Source organism: Grammomys surdaster, unplaced genomic scaffold (genome assembly GCF_004785775.1).
Source record: "Grammomys surdaster isolate TR1022 unplaced genomic scaffold, NIH_TR_1.0 194, whole genome shotgun sequence".
In the NCBI taxonomy this organism is placed as follows: domain Eukaryota; kingdom Metazoa; phylum Chordata; class Mammalia; order Rodentia; family Muridae; genus Grammomys; species Grammomys surdaster.
Window position 1 is genome coordinate 3,086,943 of NW_021604639.1, and position 25,691 is coordinate 3,112,633.

A 25,691-nucleotide genomic window follows, 5' to 3' on the forward strand; every position below is an offset into this window, starting at 1 on the left:
TGATTATTGGATATTAGCCTAGAACCTTGAAATGCCCAAGATGCAACACACAGGCCACATGAAGCCCATAAAGAAGGAAGACCAAGTGAGGGTGATTCGGTCCTTCTTACAAGGAGCAACAAAATACTCAAGGGAGCAAATATGGAGACAAAGTGAGGGACAGAAACTGAAGGAGGGGCCGTCTCAAGACCACTCCACCTGAGTATCTATCCCATGTGCAATCACCAAAGGTAGATGCTGATGTGGAAGACAGGAAGTGCATGCTGATAAGAGCCTGATATGGACATCTCCTCAGGCCTTCAAGAGTCAGACATATTCAGAGGCAGATGCTCACAACTAGCCATTGAACTGATCATGGGGTTCTCAATAGAGGAGTTAGAGTGAAGACTGAAGGAGCTGAAAGGATTTAGGGCACCATGAGGAGAGCAACAATACCAACCAACCACAGCTCCCAGGGTCTAAACCACCAGCCTGGGAGCACTCAGGGGGGGATCCAGGGCTTCAGCTGAATATGTAAAAGTGGAGGGCCCTGCTGGGCATAGGTGGAAGAAGAGAACCTTGACCTCATGAAGGCTGGATGCCCCAGGGGGTGGGAATTTTGAGGGTGGGGAGGTGGGAGTGGGGGGGGGTAGATAGATGTTACATCCGCCGTGGCGGGGGGGGCGCGGGGGGTTGTGTGGGGGCTCCGAGGGGGTGGTGGGGGATGGGGTAAGGGGACAACATAGGAAATGTAAATAAATCATCCAATTAAAAAAAAAAAAGAAAAAAAAAAAAAAAACCTTAAAAAAAAAAAAAAAAAAAAAAAAGAATGCTCTCAAGGTCTGGGCCCAAGACTCGATTGTAGAGAATAAGTAAAGAATAGAAGAATGAACTCTGAGGAAATGTAGGTAAAAAAAATGGGTATTTCACTCATAAAATAAAGCTCAAAATGCCAAGCAAAAACACTGTCAGAACTCTCAGTAATGAGATCAACCCATCACAGCAGTGAGAGGTGAGCAACAGCCAGCAGAGCCAGTTAAAAAAACAGAAGTAGGCTCCTCTCCAAAACGAACTCTCCAGCCATCAAACAATGCATGTGTTCAATGCAACCAAAGCCCATCTTTCACAACATGCTGAGATTCTAAACAGAAATTGAGCATTGCTAGTCACTAAGAAGCAGCACCCATATACACTTCATTATCATGTTCAATGTAGAACTATTTTCTCTTTAACATTAGAGACATTCTAATAGATTATAACTTTTAGTCATCTTAATAGATCAAATCTACATAATATTAAAGTTATTTATTATGAATTTATTTATGTATTTATTTTGGTGTTTTGCCTGTGTGTATGTCTGTGTCAAAGTGTCAATCCTGGAGTTACAGACAGTTGTGAGCTTCCATGTGGTAATGGGACTTGAACCTGGGTCCTCTGAAAGAGCAGTCAGTGCTCTCAACCACACTGCAGCCCCAGGAATTTGATTTTTAAGTTGTAATTGTAAACAAAGCTGCTAAGTGCAGTCCTGCTGCTGGGGAGTACTTAAGCCAGATGTTTAGATGAACATGTAAAAAATGAGAGATCTCTGCATGCTGACATTTGATCCCAATGTTTTCATGTAAATACATGATGATTCTATTTCGGATGTGCTTTCTAGACTTTGCAGAAGGAATGCTCCACCAGTAAAGTCTATACAAATACCATCAAGCCTGAACACCCAAATACACAACACCTCTGCATTTGGGGTTAGGGATAACTTAGCCTGCACTTACTATATTAGCATTATACATGTGTATAAAGAGATGCATAACTTATGATATAAATAAATTCAGTTTTTAAATCTCTAAGAGAGTTAATACTATAATCCTAATTTTACAGATAATATATGAGAAGGGATCAAAACAGTAGGTTGTCAAAGTCATACAGCTACTGGCAAAGTGATGAAAACCAGGCCATCAAGAGCCATGTACACACTAAACTAGATAACTGGAATCACCACTAATGAGATTACCTGACATTTCACACTCATTACTCTATTAGCACTAATCAGTTATTAAAACTTAAGTATATTCACAAAACTGTAACAAAACTAATGGCCAGTGATAAAATATTAACTCATTAATTTTCAAAGCTATCAAAACAGCCCACAACTCACCTGAGTAATAGTCCTGTCAAAACTTAATCAGATCAAAGTTACACCTAATATTACAATGAAGGTTTTCTTATTAATACCACCATACACTTTCTGAGACAGTCTTAGTATATAGCCCTGGCTGGTTTGGAATTCACAGATCTGCATGCCTCTGGCATTAAAGGCATGTAACCACCACATTAAGCCCACCATTTATTCTTGGTTTATTTTTCTCTGTGGCTGAAACACATTTAACTTAAAAATGTCATACACAGAAGAATTTTTTTAAAGTTACAATTCAAGTATCCTAAAAGTAATCAAGTCACCATCATAATAATAAGGCAGAGATATTATCTGGCAACTAAAGAAAACATTTTCTAGAAGATTCAGAGAGTAAGCACATAAACTCAAATTATAGTAAGATAGGAATATGTATATCATTGAATATCTTTTCAGTGCAGTAATTAGTCTTCTAACTTCCTTCCTCAAATGACAGTTTATTCGATATTAAAACTGATTTGTAAAGTAACTTAAGTACTCTAGCTGAGGAAAAACCAAACTTGTCACTTAAATAAAGAAAGTCTGTGGGGAAAGTCCCCATTCTCCTTCCTGTCTCAGGATGATTTCCTTAATCTTAAATTTTATTTACTTATTCACTCATGTATGTATGTATGTATGTATGTATGTATGTACGTATGTACGCACGCACGTGTTAACTATCTGTGTGTGTACAGGAGTGACAGCTGATGCCCATGCAAGCCAAACAAAGCCATCACATTCTCTGGAGCTGGAGTTACAGTAGTCGTCCAATGTGGGTGCTGAGGACTAAACTCAGCTCCTCCACAAGGGAAGTAACCATCCTTAACTGCCAATCTATCTTTATAGAACCCTGATTTTAATACGGAAATCATTATTTTTAATAAGGAAACTATTATTTCAGATAAAAAAAATCATAATAAAGATGAATGAGCCCATTAACTAGTATGAGTAAACTTACCCATTTCACAGCAGAAAAAATCAGATTTAATATCTGACTGTATATACTGAAAACATTCACAAGGTTTCTAATTAATCCAACTATTTATTTTTAGCTATTTAACAATATTTTCTTTCATGATTCTATATTTTTAATTTCTGATATATTTTTTAATTCAAATCATTAATTTTTAAAAGAACACGTGAAAGGATAAATTTTAAAATGTCATATCTACTCCAACTTTTTTTTTTTGGTTTTTCGAAACAGGGTTACTCTGTGTAGCCCTGGCTGTCCTGGAACTCACTGTAGACCAGGCTGGCCTCGAACTAAGAAATCCGCCTGCCTCTGCCTCCCAAGTGCTGGGATTAAAGGTGTGCACCACCACTGCAGGGCCTGACTTCTTCTTTTTATTGCTTTCAAAAAAGTTGGTTTTAACCCTTTCGGGTATTTGTCTCATAGATACTAAAAACCACCACTATAGTAAGAATAAGAGATGAAATTGTACCTATGACATTTTATAAATGCAAAGAATTTAGGATATTAATAAAAAAATGAAGAGATAATGTCTGGTTTCAAAGGAAAAAGCAGGGAACGACAAAATAGCTCACATAAAGGTGAGAGCTACAGAGTAAGAAAGATTATGGCATGGAGGAGGCACTAGGAACAAAGAAAACACCATGAATAAAGGCATGATTTCAGAAAACTGATGGGGATAACTGACTAGTTCTACTCCAAAAGCAGCATCAAGATATATGAAGGAAGACCTGAAGGAAAACACAACTGTTAGGGCTCGCAGGCATGGAGCTCAGTCCCATGCTGAGGAGTCTGAATCACTATTAGAACTGACATCAGCAGGAAAGCTCATTAACAATTTTCAATTCACAATTTAAAAATCTATTAAAGCAATACTGGAAAGAGAAATGATTTCAGGTTCACTAACAGTTATGAAAATTGACTTACATATGATTAGATCTTCTTCCTCTATTTGTTTTCTTTCCTATGACTGGAGTGCCAAAATGCTCAGGATTGGTGAGTGGGAGCTGGTCTAGTGTCTGTGGGTGAGAACACAAACCCAACAAAAGTTATTACTTTCCAAGTGCTTTCTTCATTTTAAACCAAACCAATATAATATGCTTATATTTTGAAATTAACTTTTTTAATCCAAGGAAGGCTACAATATCACTTTCCTATTAAAAGAAAGCTCTAGTTTCAAAGATATTAGAATAAAGATGAATGAGCCCATTATTTGGAGAGAGGAAGAAAAATAAATCCCTGGCTGCCTGTCTAGGTGATTCATTACCTATTAGTAGGCCACACAGAAAAAAAAAAAAAAAATCACTAGAATACAAAAGAACCAATAGCTTACCCAAAACACATGACGTAAGACACCTACTTATAAAGGTTAATTCTTAGGATGAGGTCAGCAACATCTCAAAATCTTTCCTTGTCCATAGTAAATCATGATGCACAAAATAATTGTAAGTAAGCAAAACAAAATTAACCATCAAGATAAGCACCAGTACCTTGAAAGGGTGATCCAGAGAAGATATACCATAATTTGGCAAATGTTTTTGACAATAAAACTTTCTTAAAGAAAAGGTTTAAAATTGACCTTTAGTATTTAATTTGTTTTCTTTTTTAATCTGAAGCACACAATATAACTGCCGGTATGGAAACAAATATTCCTTCCTTGATATAATCTACATAACTCACATGAATGTACTTTGCACAAGTTTTCTTGTGCCTTTTCCAGCCTTCATTTCCTGAAAAGTATATAAAAGACCTAAAGTAGCACTTCAAACACTACCTAATTAACTTTAACCCTTAAAAGATCAGTGTTGACAACGTGTCTATTTTCCTTTCACCTAATAGCAAGCGTGCATATATGCACACAAACACTTTACTTTTTCCTTTTACACCAATAAAATGATTGCTGTTGGGAAGTAATTTTGTGAACACTGGAGGAATGATGGATTCCTGGAAAAGTTGTCAAGACAGAGGAACTATCTAAGGATAAGATTTCTTAAAGTGACATTTTTTTCTTTTTCTTTGGATATTTTATTTATTTACATTTCAGATGTTATCCCCTTTCCCCATTTCACCGGCCCCCCAGGGACCCCTTGTCCTATCTCCCCTCATCCTGCTTCTATGAGGGTGTAACCCCACCCACTCACCCATTTATACCTCCTCCCTCTTGAATCCCCCGACACTGAAGCATCCAGTCTTCATAGGACCAAGGACTTCCTCTCTCACCTATGCCCAACAAGGTCACACTCCTCTACATATACAGCTGGAGCCCTAAGTCCCTCCCTATGTGTTCCCAGGCTGGTGATTTAGAACCTGGGAACTCTGGCTGGTTGGTACAGTTTCTCTCCCCATGGGGCTCCAAACCCTTTCAGATTCTTCAGTCTTCTCTCTACCTCCCCCAGTGGGAACTACATGATGAGTTCAACTGTTAGGTGCCAGCATCCACCTCTATATATGTCACCCTCAGGCAGAGCCTCCAAGGAGACAGCTATATCAGGCTCCTGTAAGCATGCACTTTCTGGCATCCACATCAGGATCTGCCATTCGTGACTACACATGGGATGGGTAGCAAGGTGGGGCAGTCTCAGGATGGCACCTCCTTCAGTTTCTGTTCCACACGGATTTGCTCTCATGAGCTTTGTTATTCCTTCTAAGAAGGTCCAAAGCACCCATACTTTGGTCTTCCTTCTTCGTGAGTTTCACGTGGTCTGTGAGTTGTATCTTGGGTATTCTGAGCTTTTGAGCTACTATCCAATTATCAATAAGTGCATACCATGTGTGTTCTTTTGTGATTGGATAATCTCACTCAGGATGATATTTTCTAGTTCCATCCATTTGCCTAAGAATTTCATGAATTCATTGTTTTTAAAAAGTGAGTAATACTCCATTGTGTAAATGTACCACAGTTTTTTGTATCCATACCTGTGTTTAAAGACATCTGGGTTGTTTCCAGCTTCTGGCTATTATAATTAAGGCTGCTATGAACATAGTGGAGCTTATGTCCTTGTTATATGTTGGAGCATCTTTTGGGTATATGCCCAGGAATGGTACAGCTGGATCCTCAGGTAATGCTATGTCCAATTTTCTGAAGAACCGCCAGACTGATTTCCACAGTGGTTGTATCGGCTTGCAATCTCACCAACAATAGAGGAGTATTCCTCTTTCTCCACATTCTTGCCAGGATCTGCTATCACCTGAGTTTTTGATCTTAGTCATTCTGATTGGTGTGAGGTGGAATCTCAGGGTTGTTTTGATTTACATTTCCTTGATGACTAAGGATGTTGAACATTTCTTTAGGTGCTTCTTGGCCAATCAAGTTTCCTCAGTTGAGAATTCTTTGTTTAGCTCTATACCCCATTTTTAATGGGTTATTTGATTGGCTGGAGTCTAATACCTTGAGTTATCTGTATATAATGCATATTAGCCCTCTATCAGATGTAGAACTGGTAAAGATCTTTTGCCAATCTGTTGGTTGCTGTTTTGTCCTACTGACAGTATTTTTTGCTTTACAAAAGCTTTGAAATTTTATGAGGTCGCATTTGTCAATTCTTGATCTTAGAGCATATTCCATTGGAGTTCTGTTCAGGAACTTTTCCCCTATGCTCAAGGATTTGAGGCTCTTCCCCACTTTCTTTTCTATTAGTTTCAGTGTATCTGCTTTTATGCGGAGGTCCTTGATCCACATGGACTTGAGCTTTGCATAAGGAGATAACAATGGATCAATTTGCATTCTTCTACAATTTGCATTCAACCACCAGTTGAACCAGCACCATTTGTTGAAAATGCTGTCCTTTTCCCACTGCACAGTTTTAGCTCCTTTGTCAAAGATGAAGTGACCGTAAGTGTTTGGGTTCATTTCTGGGTCTTCAATTCTATTCCATTGATCTATCTACCTGCCTGTCTCTGTACCAATCCCATGTAGTTTTTACTCTATAAAACAGCTTCAGGTCAGGGATGGTGATTTGTCCAGAAGTTCTCTTATTGTTGAGAATAGTCTTTGCTATCCTGGGATCTAATGAATTTGCAAATTGCTCTTCCTAACACTATGAAGAATTGAGTTGGAATTTTGATGGGGATTGCATTGAATCTGTAGATTGCTTTTGGCAAGATGGTCATTTTTACTACATTAATCCTGCCAATCCATGAGCATGGGAGATCTTTCCATCTTCAGAGATCTTCTTCAATTTCTTTCTTCAGAGACGTGAAGTTCTTATCATACAGATTTTTCACTTGCTTGGTTAGATTCACACCAAGGTGTTTTATATTATTTGTGACTATTGGGAAGGGTGTCATTTCCCTAATTTCTTTCTCAGCATGTTTATCTTTTGAATAGAAGAAGATACTGATTTGTTTGAATTAATTTTATATCCAGCCACTTTGCTGAAGTTGTTTATCATGTTTAGGAGTTCTCTGGTGGAAGTTTTGGGGTCACTTAAGTATACTATCACATCATCTATAAATGGTAATATTTTGACTACTTCTTTTCATATTTGTATCCCTTTCACTTTCTTTTGCAGTCGAATTGCTCTGACTAGGACTTCCAGTACTATATTGAATAGGTAGGGAAGAGAGTGGGCAGCCTTGTCTAGTCCCTGATTTTAGTGGGATTGCTTCAAGTTTCCCTCCATTTAGTTTGATGTTGGCTACTGGTCCTCTGTATATTGCTTTTACTATGTTTAGGTATGGGCCTTGAATTCCTGATGTTTCCAGGACTTTTACCATGAAGGGATGTTCAACTTTGTCAAATGCTTTCTCAGCATCTAATGAGATGATCATGTAGTTTTTTTTTCCCTTTGAGTTTGTTTATACAGTGGATTACATTGATGGATTTCCTTATTTTGAACCATCCCTGCATTCCTGGGATAAAGCTCAGGATTACATTGATGGATTTCATTATTTTGAGCCATCCCTGCATTCCTGGGATCATAATGGCTGATTGTTTTGATGTGTTCTTAAATTCAGTTTGTGAGAATTTTGCTGAGTATTTCTGAATCGATATTCATAAGAGAGATAGGTCTGAAGTTCTCTTTCATTGTGGGGTCTTTGTGTGGTTTAGGTATGAGCCTAACTGTGGATTCATAGAACGAATTGGATAGTGTTCCTTCTGTTTCTATATTGTGGAATAATTTGAAGAGAATTGTTATTAGGTCTTCCTTGAAGGTCTGATTGAATTCTGTACTAAAATCTTATGTTGCTGGGCTTTTTTTGGGTGGGGAGACTTTTAATGACTGCTGCTATTTCTTTAGGGGTTATGGGACTGTTTAGATGGTTTATCTGCTTCTGGTTTAACTTTGGTGCCTGCTATCTGTCTAGAAAGTTACCCTTTCATCCAAATTTTTCAAATTTGTTTGAGTATAGGCTATTGTAGTAGGATATGATCATTTTTTTTTTGATTTCCTTGGTTTCTGTTATGTCTCCCTTTTCATTTCTGATTTTATTTATTTGGATACCATCTCTGTGCCTTCTGGGTAGTCTGGCTAAAGGTTTATCTATCTTGTTGATTTTCTCAAAGAACCAGCTCCTGGTTTTGTTGATTCTATGTATAGTTCTTTTTGTTTCTACTTCATTGATTTCAGCCCTGAGTTTGATTATTTCCTCATGTCTACTCTGTTTGGTTATATTTGCTTCTTTTTGTTCTAGAGCTTTCAGGTGTGTTGTCAAGCTGCTAGTTTATGCTCTCTCCAGTTTCTTTTGAGAGGCACTTAGAGCTATGAGTTTTCCTCTTAGCACTGCTTTCATTGTGTCCCATAATTTGTGATTTGTTATGCCTTCATTTTCATTAATTTCTAAAAAAAAATCTAATTCCTTTATTTCCTCCTTGACCAAGTTCTCACTGAGTAAAGCGTTGTTCAATATCCACATGTATGTGGGCTTTCCATTGTTTTTGTTGTTATTGAAGACTAGCCTTAGTTGGGTGAACTGATAGGATGCAAAGGATTATTTCTATCTTTTTGTACCTGTTGAGGCCTGTTTTCTTACCAATTATATGGTCTATTTTGGAGAAGGTGTCAATGAGGTGCTGAGAAAAAGGTATATATTCTTTTGTTTTAGGATTAAATGTCCTATAGACATCTGTTAAATCCATTTGGTTCATAACTTTTTAGTTTCACTGTGTGTTTAGTTTCTGTTTTCATGATCTGTCCATTGCTAAGAGTGAGGTGTTGGAGTCCCCTACTATTATTGTGTGAGGTGCAAAGTGTGCTTTGAGCTTTATTAAGGTTTCTTTTATGAATGTAGGTGCCCTTGTATTTCGAGAATAGATATTCAGAATTGAAAATTCTTCTTGGTAAAATTTTCCTTCGATGAGTATGAAGTGTCTTTCCTTTTTTCATAACTTTTGGTTAAAAGTTTATTTTATTTGATATTAGAATGGCTACTCCAGCTTGTTTCTTGGGACCATTGGCTTGGAAAATTGTTTTCCATCCTTTTACTCTGAGGTAGTATCTGTCTTTGTCACTGAGGTACATTTCCTGTGTGCAGCAAAATTCTGGGTCCTGTTTATGTATCTAGTCTGATAGTCTACGTCTTTTTATTGGGGAATTGAGTCCACTGATCATAAGAGATATTAAGGAAAAGTGATTGTTTCGTCCTGTTATTTTTGTTATTAGATGTGTCATTATGTTTGTGTAGCTATCTTCTTTTGGGTTTTTTGGAAAATGACTTTCTTGCTTTTTCTAGGTTGTAGTTTCCCTCCTTGTGTTGGAGTTTTCCATCAATTATCCCTTGTAGGACTGGATTTGTGGAGAGTTTTCCTCTATAATTTTGTTGAAGATATTTACTGACCCTTTAAGTTGGAAATCTTCACTCTCATCTATACCTATTGTCCTTTTGGTCTTCTCATTGTGTTCTGGATTTCCTGGATGTTTTGGGTTAAGAGCTTTTTGTATTTTGCATTTTCTTTGACAGTTGGGTCAATGTTTTCCATGGTATCTTCTGCACATGAGATTCTCTCTTCTATCTCTTGTATTCTGTTGGTGATGCTTGCGTCTATGACTCCTGATCTCTTTCCTAGGTTTTCTATCTCCATGGTAGTCTCCCTTTGTGATTTCTTTACTGTTTCTACTTCCATTTTAGTTCCTGGATGGTTTTGTTTAATTCCTTCACTTGTTTGGTTGTGTTTTCTTGTAATTCTATAATGGATTTTTGTGTTTCCTCTTTAAGGGCTTCTACCTATTTACCTGTGTTCTCCTGTATTTCTTTAAGGGAGTTATTTATGTTCATTATCATTATTATCATTCCTCCATCGTCAACATGAAAAGTTATTTTAAATCTGAATCTTGCTTTTCCAGTGTCATGGGGTATCCACCACTTAATATGGTGGGAAAACTGGGTTCTGATGATGCCAGGTAACCTTGGTTTCTGTTGCTTATGTTCTTGTGCTTGCCTTTCACTGTCTGGTTATCTCTAGTACAACCTGCACTCAATGTCTCTGACTGGAGCCTATCTCTTCTGTTATCCTGGTTGTGTCAGAACTCCTCAGAGTCCAGTTGTCTCTGTGATCATGTGATCTTGAAATCCTGGGTGAAAGAGCTCCTGGGACTCAGGCTGCCAATGGAATCCTGAAATCCTATTACCCTGGCCATGTTAGAGCCCCTTGGTTTTCAGCTCCCTCAACTGATCTGAGTGCAGTGGTTCCCCTGTTGCTCTGAGTATACAATGTTTCCTCTAGGATGGGTCAGGAAATGGTGTCTTCATGAGAACAGACCAGCTAAGAGTCTGCCCCAGCAAAAAGGTTTAAAGTTACATTTTAAAGTGTTATAAAAAGTGGTGTCTATGGACAGAGCAGAGCACTCGCTCAACATGCACAAAGACCTAGCTTTGATCTTGAGCCTCTGCAAGAGAAACCAAATAAAAGAACAGGTATATACAGATGTAGGCTACATTCCCTTCTATATACTCTCCTTACAAAGCGTTAATATAATAAAATTATAAGGTATTTCTGATTGTTTAACCAATGATTTTTTTCTCTAATAGAGGATGAGCTACTCAAGTAGAAATGCCATGTCTACACAGCCCATCAGTGTCTTTAGCACGGCACTGACACATAGGAAGGGATTAATGACTGTATCACACCTCTATTATCCTAACTTCCCTTAAGCAAAACATAAATGAAAGTAAACACCAGCAGAAAGAAACACAAAGAAAAACATCCTCCTTGAAAGCATCACAAACACAAAGCTATTACTTGTACTATCTCAGACTATCCAATCCAGTTCAAATTCTTCTGATAAAAGGAAAACTATTAAACTAGATACTTCTTTACACCAAGCCTTCATCAGATGAAAAGTCAGGGTTTTAAGCCGCCATATTTACTTACTGGCAATAACTGAATATGTGTTCTAAGGGAATGGAGTTACATATAAACCTCATAAATGCAGAAAGATCATTTCATCATGTCACTTGCTCCAAAGTAGTCAGATTTCTTGCATTAATCCTTCGAAACATGGGTATGCTGGTGCAAAACTGTAATCCCAGCACTTGGGAAGAAGGAAAAGGTTCATGCTACAAGTTCAATACATGCCCAGCCTACAGAGAGAACAGCTTCAAAAAGCCAACAAAACAACAAACCTCTAAAACTAAGCCAACCAAAGACAGCTACAATTCTAACACTTTGGAGACTCAGAGGAGATAAGGAGGAAGATCAGAATTTCAAGGTTAATGTCAACTAAGGAGCAAGTTCTTCAAGGTCAGCCTGTGTTGCACAGAGAGGCTTCATCTCAAAAGAACAAAACATGAAACAAACAAAACCTCATCTCTAAATATAACCCAATAATTATTTATTGAAGGCTCTTGTAGAGAAAACACTGCTGGGAAAAAGAAGAATGACCAAGGAAATGTACCTACTCCCCTAAAACAGTTTAAAATTTATAGGGCACATAAATAAGAAAAGGACCACAAAGCAAGAACACTCAAAAGAAGTGCAAAAAATAAAGGGTGCGGTAATATAATGGGCAAATAGCCCATGAAAGATATTATATAGGAAAAAGCATTTCTAGTGACCTTAAGAGAAGAGTCTATCAAGTGGGCTCAACTGGAACCAAGACAAGACAGTACAAACCATAATCAGGAAATAACAAGCAGTCAGTCTACTAGGAGGTGTAGGAAGTGGAAAACTACAAGAAATTTAAAATAAAAAATGGAATTCCAATCGAAGGAATCATAAATATTTAAAAAAATATATGGTCTAATATGTAAGTAAATAACAATAAAGTGTCCTATAACAAGCATTCTTCTAAACAAAGAGGACAAAGGTATGACAGTTCAGTTACACTGTGCATCAGTCACTTTTGAGAGAATGACCTGGACCATGCATAGTCATCTAACTTTGTATATTGACTCAAGCTCCTGAATTCAGATCCTTGGCACAGTTTTCTTGGTTCAACTTTCAAAGAGCTGACTTTTTTGCTACAAAGTACTACTCTGACTAGTTCTGGCTATCAGTCTCATAACTAATTAATTAGAAGTGTTGAAAGTTCATTAGCATACATAATGCAGAGACTGTGACACTGCACTTAGCAAAGCCTCTGTAGACATGCACTTCATTACATATGACTAACAAGTGCTCAGCTCCTTTCCTGTGCCAGCCACTGCAGCAGGAACTATGATAAAAGTAGTGAAGAGGACAAAGAGCCTACTCTGGTGATACATGCTACCTAAGAATGTAGACTCCCAAAACAACCAAACAAAATACATACTTAAATGTCAGGGAATGGTTAACATTGTGAAAGAGAAATCAAAGTAAAAGATAAAGAGGGTGATTTCAGAAAGGGCAGTCAGGGAAGAACTACAACATCACTATGAAGTACTTCTTAATGTCATCTTTATAGCCTTCATCTCTTTTTAAGTATATTTATTAATTCCTAAGATGTATTATACAACCTGGCTGGAATACTTACATAAAGTTATATAGAAATGGCCCCAAAAAGATAGACATAGTGGTATATGACCATAATCCCAGCACTCAGGATGCAAAAGCAAGAGAACCATGAGTTCGAGGCCAGCCTGAGACTTACAGAATCCCTATTCATTTAAAAAAAAAAAAAAAAAAAAAAAAAAAAAGGCAGCCTCAAGGTAGTGAAATAAGCCTATTATTTTCTTTGTGGAAAAGTACTAAAATGCTTTAAACACAGAACTTGATATTTGAACTCAAGGCTTTCAGCATAGTTCACAGATCATATTAACATATGTACTTGGTAATTTTTTGATTAACGGGTTTGTTCACTGGATTGAAAAAGCAAACTTTTACTCCTTCCATAGAAAATAATAATATGTGTTCAAGCCAGGCATGGTGACACACACCTCTAGTCCTTGTACTCAGGAGGCAGAGGCAGGAGGCTCTCTGTGAGTTTGAGGCCAGCTTGATCTGTACAATGAGTTCCAGGGCAACTAAAGCCAGGGCTACATAGTGAGACCCTGTCTCAAACAAACAAAATCAACAACAAAAGAAAACCGAGAAGATGTGTTCATTCAATTCCATCACTTACTTCACTTTCAGCAAAATGTCTCTCTCCTTTCAGACATAACGAAGATCTTCTCAGTGTCTTCTCATCTCCATCGTCAAAAACTGTGAGGAAGTAAAAATGGAAGCAACTAAGCAAATTTTTTAAGATGATGACAGAAATCATTAAATTTTCTAAGTGCAAATAGTCCCATTTTTAAGAATTAATTTGAAATTCAGTTCATGCTTCATGTTTTCTAGCAAATATCTATAATTACAGTTACTAAAGTAGTTTGTTATTTCTACCAAAATGCATCTTACAAATAAAAGTATCCTTCTTGGGCCAGTGAAATGGCTTAGGATAAAGGCACTTGCTGCTACAGATGAAGACCCAAATTCCCAGTGGAACACAGAATTGATTCCTGTAAAGTCCTCTAACCTCGATACATGTTATGACATACATTCTCTCTGTGTCTCTCTGTGTCTACACACACACACACACACACACACACACATATTTTAAGACTCCTTGAAGTAGGAAACACAAAACAAAAGGTGGCATTTAAAGAGGAAACAATTTAAATGCTAATTAATTACCCTCAAAATGGTAAAGGAACTTCCTGCTGGCAGTCACCCATAGACTTACCTAAGATATTAGAAACTAACAAACTTACCCAGCATCTGTCTCCATCCCCCCCAAAAAATACTTACATCTACATTACAGTAGGTTGCTCAATTTGGACATTCCCTATATGCAAAATGTATCAAATAAGTTGATGTGTGGCAAGCTGATCCTACAACACAACAGGAGCTCCATCCTAGAAAGATTCCTTTGCCAGCTGTCACAATCAAAAACTGTTTCCACCTATTGCCAAATGTTCCCTGAGGTGGCAAAGCTACAATTTGCTGATTTAAGGTGTGCCCTTCCTCCAGCCTTGAGTAGGCCTGAGACCTTGTTTACCACAAGAGACCAGATAATAGGACCTAGGTGGAACTAACCACCTTGGCTGCATCTCAATAGACACCTAGGTGGAGTCACCCACCTTGGCTGCACAAAGATCCTGCTACAGGAACTTGAAAGAAGAACTACCCCTGGGCTTGCCTTGAGACATCTCTGGCCTTGACCGTGACCAAGAACAGATTATCCCACCCAACTCTCCCGGCTGAAACTAGGAAGGGTTTGGGCGGGGTCTTCCTCTTTAAATTGAAAGCTTAACATTAAACCATCGAGCCTTGATCAGAGAACTTTGTCTTGGCTTCATCTTTTCTCTCTCTCCGTCCCCCTTTCATTCCCAGCCCTCTTTCCAGGTGAACCCGTTCGACTCCTGGCCGCAGGCGGCTAGAGATTGGCACCCGATCGTGGAACCCAGAAAACGAGGGAGAAACTGATGAACAGCTGTCTTGGTGAGGCCTCACGGAAAACGGAAAAAGAAGGAGAGTATCCCGCACACTTGGTAAGGAGCAAACGACATTGATACTAGTGCTAGTGGTAACTAATTTTTGGAAGCCGTGTTTACAGGAAGTGTGTTTAGAGGGGTACAGTATATCTAGGTCAATCAGGTGTTGACCCGACACCTATTTCGCCTAGGAGGTGACAGCAATTCGGGACAGGAGAATTTCAATCAGGCATTTGCCGCAGCCTAAAAGCTGCTTCAGGTGAGAAGAGCAGGGTTAGAAGGAATTGGAAAACTAGAAAGCAGGACACTGAGGTGTTAAAATAGCTGCCTGCTACATCTCCTAAAGAACGAGATGAAAAGTTAGATCTTGAATATGAGAGAGAAAAAGAAAAGATTCCAGAAAAGCAGTTGTCCTCTCTCTGAGCTGTGTCAATAAAAAAGAATGGAAAAGCTCTCCTAGGAACAGGAGGAAAGTCAGAAGACGTAGAAGACGTCTTGAGTTTCTCTTTGACTCCTAGATGTCTTTGTCTGTTGTCTGTCCTTGGCACGCCAATGTCCACGTGTGTCAAATTTTTGTTTCGCTGTCTAAATGTATGTTCTATGGTGCATGTTCAAAAGACAAAAACAAAAAAAAACGGTTAAAGCTGCTACGTATCCACCTCTTGGTCTAGTTTAACTTTGTTTTAAAGACAGTCTTAATATACACAGCAGAGGCTGATAAGCTACCCTACACCTGTAGCTAAGAGTTGAGCTGAGCTGAAAAAGCCTTTCCAGGAATTGACTGTTCGCATAAGCTGCTTTTAAAAGAGACCAGTAGCTTTTTTAGACTTTATAAAAAAGCTGAGAGTTGTTTGTCCCAGAAAAATCTCTGTTACAAGGTGTCTTTCTCTTAAAATTACAGCTAGAAAACCTGTGAGTTCTGTCTGGTCTTAAATAAGTAAATGTGTGCAGCCACGTCATTTTCGTTTTGATTTGTTTTTAAAAGTATAAATATGTTCTACATGTCTTGGTTATAGATTATTGGCTTATAAGTTATTGGGTTTGATTAAAAATTTGCAATATTGGTAACAGAAAGTTGGTTTAAGACTGGTAACTCAAGAGTTGGAGTCATTCTGAACAACAACACATGACATGAGCCAACCAAAGGAAACAGGTCTCTAAAGATATGTCTAAACTAAGTAATATTTTATGTATTATAAAGACTTATAAAAGATTTAGGGCAGTGTCTCTTTGTGGTATCAGAGGCTGTACTGTCTTGCATTCATGTGCAGAAATTGGCAGCCAAACTTTGCAGCATGGGGGTGTGTCCTGCATTTGTGCAGGAATTGACAGCCAAACTTTGTAGCATTGGTGTTTTTAGAAACTAGATTGATTGTTAGAGGTTGAGTTTTACTTTCCAAAGTCATGGTTGTGCTCTGGTGTTAACAAAGGAAGGTTATAGTTGAATTGTCACTTTTCCATTGGCTGCAAATTGCAGTTAGATCACAGGTTTGGGATTTTAACTCACACGTATTTGTAATTAAGAAAAAATCAGGCAAGTGGAGATTATTGCAAGATTTGCGGAAGGTTAATGAAACTATTGAACTTATGGGGGGATTACAACCTGGCCTACCTACCCCAGCTGCCATTCCAAAAAAATACATATAAAAATATTATAGATTTAAAAGATTTTTTATACTATTCCTGGCCGCAGGCGGCTACATTAAGGTACTACAATGTTTGGTATAAATGATAGAGGTAATAACTCCCTAGAGTATGATGATCATGTCTCAATTTGAAAATTACTTTAGATAAAGAATGATCTTCACATGTTGAAGATATATGTCTATTTTATAATACAAAGAATTTCAAGAAACCCCTATATTCCTTAGAAATCATGCAGAGTACAGCTATTTTTAATAAAGTTATCAGATCTGAATTTTAAATTTTTAGAGAGTGTGTGTGTGTATGTGTAACCCCTCTAATTAGGATTACTGTTGCTATGATGAAACACCATGACCAAAATTATATTGGGGAAGGAAAAAGTTTACTTGACTTATACTTCTACATCATACGCTGTCATTGAAGGAAGAGCACAGGAACTCCCACAGGGTAGGAATCTGGAGGCAGACACTGATGCATAGGCCATGGAAGGGTACTGCTTACTGGCTTGCTCCATTTGGCTTGCTCAGCCTGCTTTCTTAAAAAAACTAGAATCACCAGCCCAGGAGTGTGCGCATCCACAAAGAGCTGAGCCTCCCACATCAGTTACAAGTTAAGAAAATAGGTTTGCCTAAAGTCCTACCTTATAAAGGAGTTCTCTCAGCTGAGGCTCCCTCCTCTCCAATCACTCTAGCCTGTGTCAAGTTGACATGAACTAACCAGCATAGTGTGTATGCATATATACTTGCATGCGTATACCATACACCAAAGGACAACTTGCACAAGTTGGTTCCCTCTTCCACCATGTAGATACCATGGATTTAACTCTGGTTCAGGTTTGGTAGTGCATGCCTTTATCCACAAGACCACATCACTGAGCCCTCAGCACTAGGAAACCTTTATTGAGCTGAGGCCAATCTGGGCTATATAACCAGTAATAGCAACAGAGTCTATTACATATAACAACAGAGTCTATTACATATTACATTAAAGGTAATTTAATCCAGGAAATCGAGCTTTTTCTGGATTACTGTAACATAAATTTTATATAAGTAAAAATAAAATATTAATAAAAAGTTGTCTTACCCACAGTATACCAACTTGCATCTGTCAGTTTATTGATAACAGCTTCTTGATAGGCACCATCGAGATTCTTCACTTCCACAATAGCTCCTACCTAAAATATTAGAAAAACTCTTTGAAGACAAATGAACCAAAAGCAATAAATAGTAACACTGAACTCTTGAACTCTGGGTTGGTTTCTCTCTCTCTCTCTCTCCCTCCCTTCTTCCCTCCCCCCCCCCTCTCTCTCTCTCTCTGTGTGTGTGTGTGTGTATGTGTGTGTGTGTTTTGAAAATTCATACATGGTGTGCTGTGGATTGCTGTTTGTACTTTTGCTCCCTCAAGAGGGGTTCCCTGATGACAAGTAGATCACATATTCAGGTGAGATCAAGTGAAATCTTAATTGATTAGATAAGGCTAGAGGCTGTGATTGGGCAGTAGAAGGAAAAGGTGGAGCTGGAAGTTTTAGAGAGGGAAAAGAGGAAGAAGAAAGACAAGACAGGACCAGAACCACATGGCCTGAAGGATTTCATAGATGGGCAACAGAGTAATGTAGGGTATATTTGTCCAGTCTAGGTGTGCCGCTTGTATTTATATCAATTGAGTTTTGTGTTCTTTGCATGGGTATTTTGGGGTTGGAGATTTACCGTTATAAATCTGGCTGGTATATTATAGGTCTCTATTGTTTTCATTTCATAGCACTAAGGGGAGATGAATGAATGTTCCAGGCATTCCAAGAAAGACTGGTTCAGTCGGCCTAGCAAGCAGAGACTGAGAATGCTAGCTTGAGAGCCAGTTGTTGACCAGAGAGGCTTGGCTGCCGGAACCAGGGCAAGACAGTCGCTTGGGGCTGGTCATGGGAGTGGACGAGACCACGGATGCCCGTGCTTAGCCAGATTACAATGGTGATGAATAAAACAGCTAGCAGACTGATTTGTGTTCAAGATGCCTTAAGTTTTACTGACAATAATTTTCTACCTATTATCAATGAAAATATCCATACACTGGGTAAGGAAAATACATCTAAGCATTACTAAGAAAGCAGTTTTGTCTCTCTAGGCCTGTAAGGTGGTCTTAAGAACTCCCAGGGGTCACTACAAGCACTGACTGAAAATAACTGTCTTTCCCCCATCCTTCTACCTTTTTTTCAAAGAATCTAAAGATGAATAAAGGTAATCAAAAAAGTCCTGAGTTTTCCTTAAGGGTTAGACTATCCTACTACTGATGACAAGGCATTTACAGTACTTTCTATCTCATCATGAAAATGCTGGTACTTATACTTTCATGGTCCTTATAGTGATTTTAAAAAATTCCTTCAGAAAAGAGACCTTAGCTCCATAAAATGACCAAATGGTAAGGAGTACAAGAAAACTCACAAGTTCTGTGAGGAATTAATACTCAGTTTTTAAATGAAAAATCACATTATGTGCCATTTCCTGTGATTAAATGACCACCATTTCCTATAAAAGAAACATGAAACTAAATGCTGTCACATTCTACCACCTGATAAAAGCTACAAAATCTATCAGGAAATAGTTCAAATCCTAGAGACATCAACCTCGCACCGAATCTACAGGTAAAAATATATCATTAATCTTATACCAAAATTTGTTATAAATGGACATGCAAATTTAAAATAGTAATAAGACCAAATCAAATACAAAGAAAACAAAAAACAAAGAAACAAAATAAATCAACTACACCACTATTAAGGAAGCTAGACCAGACTAAGGAGAGAAAGACTACTTAAGTCTAGTTGCCAATTCTACCCCTATGCAACAATGAACATTTCCTGGTGGTAGGTACCTGTGGGCTGATAGCACAACAGGACAAGTCAGATAGCAAAGAACAATGGTGCTATATGCCTGGGAGGCAGGGATAGGCTTGTGTACTCAAATCCAAACAGCACTTCTTCTCAACCACAGGCTGTGAACCTATCTGAAAATCTTGATGCTGACATTACTGCTTATGAAATTGGAGTCGAAGTCTTTCCTCCAGTTTTCTCTTCTATAGAGTTGTTCTTAAGACTAAATAAAATACTAGATGCAAACAGACTTGGGACAGCACTAGCACATATTAAGTGGTAGCTAAAGTCATAACTGTATATGCCTTTATCCTCTGGTCCTTGCAAGTAACAAATGGATACATAAAATTAAAGATGATACCTATAAAATAGAAATGATGGGAAACTGTTCTCTACAAGGTAAGAACTGATAACAACAAACATTTTTTTTTAATTGAAGAGTTTTAGAAGCTCATGGTACCAAGTAAGCTGTTTTGTGCAAAGATTTACAAAGTGTTTCTTCACTATTCTTAGTATTTCCTAAAGATTCCTCAAGCCCAGATGGTGGACATTTTCAGACACAGTGGATTCCCAAACTCCCCGTAACTGGCTTACTGGCATACAAGAAGGTAAAGCAACATCTATCCCACTAGTGAATGAAGAACAAATGGATCAACCTCCCAGTTACCCTCAAAAGATTCAATCTGCCAGTGGGTGGCTCCAAAGTCAAGATCTCTGGACTTTGCTTTTATTTGCTTACTGTTTAGAGCCTCTTACATCATGAAAACCTCTTATTCCTGGAAAACCCATTCTTGCAGTAAAGGAAAACACCTGAATGGAAGCAGTCAATACCTCCTTAATACTCATTCCATTTTTAAAAAAAGATTTTCCTATCATTTCAGATATGATTCAATATTAAATATATTAGTCTTTTTAGAGAAAACTATATGGAGTTAAAAATGAACAGCCAATATGTTAAAAGAAAAAAAGATCAAGTGTCATTCTCCAATCAAAACTGAGAGTAATGAAAACTCACCTTCAGTGGGCCCTTTATGTGGTCATCCTGAACTTCCACTGTTGAAGAATCGTGTCTAAAAGTCACCTAGAAAATACAAATCTAATTAATTATACACCAAAAACAAAAACTAACAATAGCAACTCATGTATGTATAAATATCACAAACTAAATACAGACCAACTAGCCCAAATAAAAGTCCAAACACTAAACAAATTAATAGAAAATTGTTTAAATAGATTATCATTCTTTTCAACTACTAGACTGGATATTCCATTCATCATAGTGTATTTAACTACTTACTACCTGAATGTACAACTTATTCTCCTTAAAGATTGAGGGGAAAAAAAAGGATAAGCCTAGTCTATGAGGAGCTGTGTCATTTTGTGAAGGCCTAATTTAATAGTCATTCAGTACATTATTGGCAAGTGGGTAAACACCCACAACACTAAGATGTTTCACTGGTCCTCAGTTTTTACTGTCCTGTATTTTTCAATATAAAGGCATCTTTCCTCTATTAAACATACATGGTCTTTTATTCATTAATCTACTCATACTTTTTGTTGCTATCATCAAACCCAGGCAGGGCCTTGCTCATAGCAGACTGATGCTCTACTACCATGCTACAAATCTAGTCTCTTTCACTTATTTTTGAAGAGAATCCCACTATGTTCCCCATGTGGGTCTCTAATTCCTAAGTTGAAATGCAGTTCCAGCATTCTGCCTTGTTAATAGCTGAAACCATAGGTGCACCTCACCAATCTTATGGTAATTTCTTAAAATAAAACCCATTAAATTTGTCCATTAACTGACTAAAAACTCAAGTACTTCAGAAAAATATTATAAATTTTTCGAAAATGACCAGAGGGCCAAGTGTCAGGTGGCATATACCTGTAATTACAACATTCAGAAGGTTGCCGTTTGAAGACTGCTGTGAGTTCAAAGGCTAGCCTGTGCTACACAGCAAGACCTTTGCTCAAAAAATAGAGGAAGGGAGAGAAACAAAAGGATGGGCTGGGAATATGGTCCTGTAGCAGGTAGAATATTTGCCTAGTATTCCCAAGATTTCATCTCAGGATCGCAGAAAGGGTGGCAGGAGAGTGTCAGTAACTGATGTTTTGCTATAGGGGAAACTTATGTAACCCTGACTGGCTAGGATATGGAAACCAAGTTGGCCCCTACCTCCTAAGGACTGGGATATGTACCACCATGTCTGGCCAATGTTTTCATGTAGTAAAACTAAAGAATCAAACTAGATGGTGTCTAAGATTCTTTCCAGCACTAAAATAGCAATCCTAAAGAACCAAGTCTACACTGAAATTATCAGCTATGATAAGCAAATTTTATTCCAATTTAAGTATTTTTAAATCACAAATATTTTTAGTTTGGGAATGGTTTATAGCCACTACTTTAAAAATTCATTTTGTACAAAGATAATTTTAGATTTTTTTTTTTTAGACTTTAAGTATCAACTGTTTAATGACTGACTATTAAATTACAAATAATACCATACCTTGACTTTGACAAGTCTTTTTGCAGTCTTGATCTTGGCTTCACAAAAGGCTCCTCTGTACTTGGCACTCACATCAGTGCCCACTGTCAAATAAGGAGGCTCATCAAGGGCCTAAAAATGCAAAGAAATATAACCTCATTTAAATTGCTTAATTTTTTCCCCTATAATCAGGCATCAGAATACATCGAATCTTATTACAGTAACTTAAGTTACTTAAGTAACTTAACTATTCTGAAAGCCACGTGAAGTAATCCATTAGGCACCGTCTCAGTGCTCTGACAGGATGCTTTCTACGGACTCTCTGTTAGTTTGTCTGTTCTTCAGCTTTAAACACACTGCTCATTTGTAGGTTTGACTTTATGGGCTCTAATCTGGCTGCTTTGATTTTTTTTTTACAGTAGGTTGCAATTCTGCACTGAATCATATTTTCACCAATTCCATAGCCAAAGGGTTATGTGAGTTGCTTTTTCCAAAATGTTTTATAAGTAGTACTAATAGCCTAAGACGTTCACCAAAAAGAGGCACCAGGAGTTTGGAAAAAATCTGTTATTGAATAATTCCTCTGCCTCTTCTTTTAAATATTCATAGATACACTAAAAGTCCTAAGAAGGCCTACAATAAAACCAAATATTCAAACATTTGAGTATGTCCCGATCTACTTGTTCATACCCTTGTCTTTTCCTCCTAATATCATTAACACCCTCCAGAAACGAGGCATGCAGTACAAACACTGCCAGTAAATACCCGGCACTCCGGCCGCCTGCCGGACACAACTTCACTCTAAGCTCACCCCAGTGTCCTAGCTAAAACAAAAGGAACAGTCTATCTTAAGAGGATAGAGATTCCAATGTTACAACCATTTGCTTGCAACTGTATCTACAATTTCTACTACTGCATTCACCTCTGGCTACAATTAGACATACATGTGTCTCAGAAGAGCTATGAAAGCAGTTCAACATAATTTGTAGATGATACCATCTTATCAAAATGTCAAAAGTTGGACACTCTGATATATATGTCATAACGTTTAAAAAAAAAATCTATGGCCATAACACCCTGAACACATCCCATCTTGTCTAATCTTGGAAGCTAAGTAGGATCAGGCCTAGTTATTACTTGAATGGGAATTCTGTCTGGGTGCTGTAGGCTTTAAAACAACAACAACATCATCTCACAGCACAGATACGCACTGAATTAAAGACTACTTTTCTCAGCCAGCCAAACAGAGCTTATATGTATCTGTTACACTATCTTTTGTATTATTATTTTGTTCTTTGAAACAGGATCTCTCCCTGTGTAGGAAGCCCTGGTTGGCCTGGAACTAGCTATGTAGACCAAGTAGACCTCAAAATCACAGATAAATCCAACTGGGTATCTCTGCCTCCTGAATGCTGGGATCAAAGATATGCACCACCATGCCCAATGTGGAAAATGTTTTGTTTGTTTGTTTGCTTTTAATGATAAGTCAAGTACACTTTTAATTTAAAAAAATAACTGAAACTTTAGCATGAACATGCATGCTAAGTTTTCATCACAACATGTGAAGATCAGAGGACCATTTCTAGCATGTAGGTTCCAGGTCATGATGCTAAGCACCAAGTATCCTTACCGATATGCTTTTTTTAAATTAGGAAAGTGTCTATTAGTCAAGCTATATATTTAGGCTGTAACGAGAATGTGGCCACAGTGGAAAAAAAAAAAAACACTTCACTGTTATTAATGTTTTAATGTTAACTACAACTTAGTAACTTTATGTTGCTTTCTTCATATTTTTTATTATTTATTTTAAGTATATTGACTACATGTATATCTGTGCAACACGTGTGTGTGTGTGTGTGTGTGTGTGTGTGTGTGTGTTCAGTGGTCATGGAAGCCAAATGAGGACATCAGATCCTGAGCCTGGAGTTACAGACAGTTGTGAGTCACCATGTAGGTGCTAGGAATCAAACACTGTACTAAGTACAGATCCCCAGAACCCAATGAAAAGTCTGGCATGGAGGTGTGCACCTACAATCTAAAACTTAAAGAAGAGTGTAGAGATATTCCTGAAGTTACTGACCAACCAATTGATGTGCTTCAGGAAAAACAATCTTAAAACTTTAGAGAATAATGAAGACACCAAGTGTTAACCAACCAACCCATCTGCCGCATACACGCTCATCATTCTTCCTATCTGTATCTACACAGAAGTAAATAAATATGTAAGAAGTAAGCTTTGTGGGCAGGTAAGATGACTCAGTGGGTAAAGATGCTTACACCAAGCCTCACATCCTAAATTCAATCCCAGGACCTACGTGATGTAAGAAGAAAAGAAACAAAAAACTTCCCACAAGCTATTCTCTGACCTCCACAAGGACACAATGGTATGTGGGCATACAGACAGATACAGATACTACACACACACACACACACACACACACACACGGGGGGGGGGGGGGGGGATGGGGATTTTGTAGGGTTTTTTTTTAAAGCTTTAAAAAAGGTCTGTTAGCCACGCCTTTAATCCCAGCACTCAGGAGGCAAAAGCTGGGGATCACTGTGAGTTCAAGAACAGCATGGTTCATAAAGTGAATTCTGGGACAACAAGGGCTACACAGAGAAACCCAGTCTTGGGGAAAAACAAAACAAAAGTTTTAAATTTCATTTTAATCTTTAATAACAGCCTACTAAAATAGACTGGGACCAAACATTGCCTCTATTTTTGCACATCATAACAATTTCCTTAAGAGTGGCAAGCTCAATGTCACTGAAATGAAATGCAAATGGAGCCAACAGACAAATTCAGGCCTTGTGATGTCACATTCGGTTCATGCATATGTGTCTGTATATATGAACAGATAATTGAACAACATTTTACAAAATATGATCTTCAGCTCCCCTGGGCACTAAGTTTACAGATTTATGTAATACACCCAATTAATTCTATTTCCTTTGTATCATTCTAGGCAAGTTACTTTCTGTTCATAAATCATCCTTTGGTTTAAGTGTTTGTACATTAAGTACATCTGTCTAACAATTCCACAAGCACAAAAGTTATAAAGGCAGTCAAAATCTTTGAGTTACTCTGAGACATACTTAATCATCTAGAAGTAAACTGAATAACCAGTATTGTTAAATATATCCAAAATATAAAAATGATTCTCTGAAGTCACATCTCTAACGGATATGGGTCATACTGTCCTAAGTAGTGTTAGCAGAGCAGAAACAGTCATCACTGAGTCTGTCATTACTCCACCATTTGCTAAGAGCAGACTTTATTAAGTACATAGACCTTCATAGCACCAAGGTCCTAATCCCAGATAAAAACTAGATGGGTTTACTTTACTAAACCTATCTTAATGTTCAAATTGCATATCAGAAAAATGAAAGCTTTATCAGAAAGGAATGGAGCCCAAAATAGTTAGCTACCAACAATATCATTATGAAGCTCTGTGTTATAAACAATTCAGAAATTGCTTTATTAGAAACTCACATGTGGATACCTTTTTAACTTTATAGTATTCCAAAGGTAAATCTTGCTTGATATGATTGCTCACCATAAATTCATACAAATTTAAAGCTGAATCACTTTGCTCATTTAGTCAACTAGTAACAGGATTCAGTACTTGTTAGTACTAAATTGAATAATAAAGTTCAAGATAGCTTCCCAGTTATCCCCCTTCCCATTCCCCCTTAACATTATTGGGGGTTTTGTTTATTTTTACAATTTTAAATCATTTATCTGCATGT

At 37.7% G+C, this 25,691-nt stretch overlaps 1 protein-coding gene across 3 annotated transcripts in view; it reads right to left on the reverse strand.

Moving 5' to 3' along the window:
- Positions 1-25,691, reverse strand: part of Arid4b (AT-rich interaction domain 4B) — a 119,500-nt gene that overhangs the window by 55,804 nt on the left and 38,005 nt on the right. For all 3 annotated transcript variants that reach the window (XR_003711727.1, XM_028769868.1, XM_028769867.1), the window contains exons 3-7: positions 21,963-22,073; positions 20,471-20,536; positions 17,676-17,766; positions 13,598-13,677; positions 4,047-4,138 (exon numbers count right to left, since the gene is read on the reverse strand). Coding sequence is in view for 2 of the 3 variants with exons in the window: in XM_028769868.1 (XP_028625701.1) it covers positions 4,047-4,138; positions 13,598-13,677; positions 17,676-17,766; positions 20,471-20,536; positions 21,963-22,073 (440 nt within the window). In the remaining variant the exon portion in view is untranslated. The remainder of the gene's footprint in view (positions 1-4,046; positions 4,139-13,597; positions 13,678-17,675; positions 17,767-20,470; positions 20,537-21,962; positions 22,074-25,691) is intronic.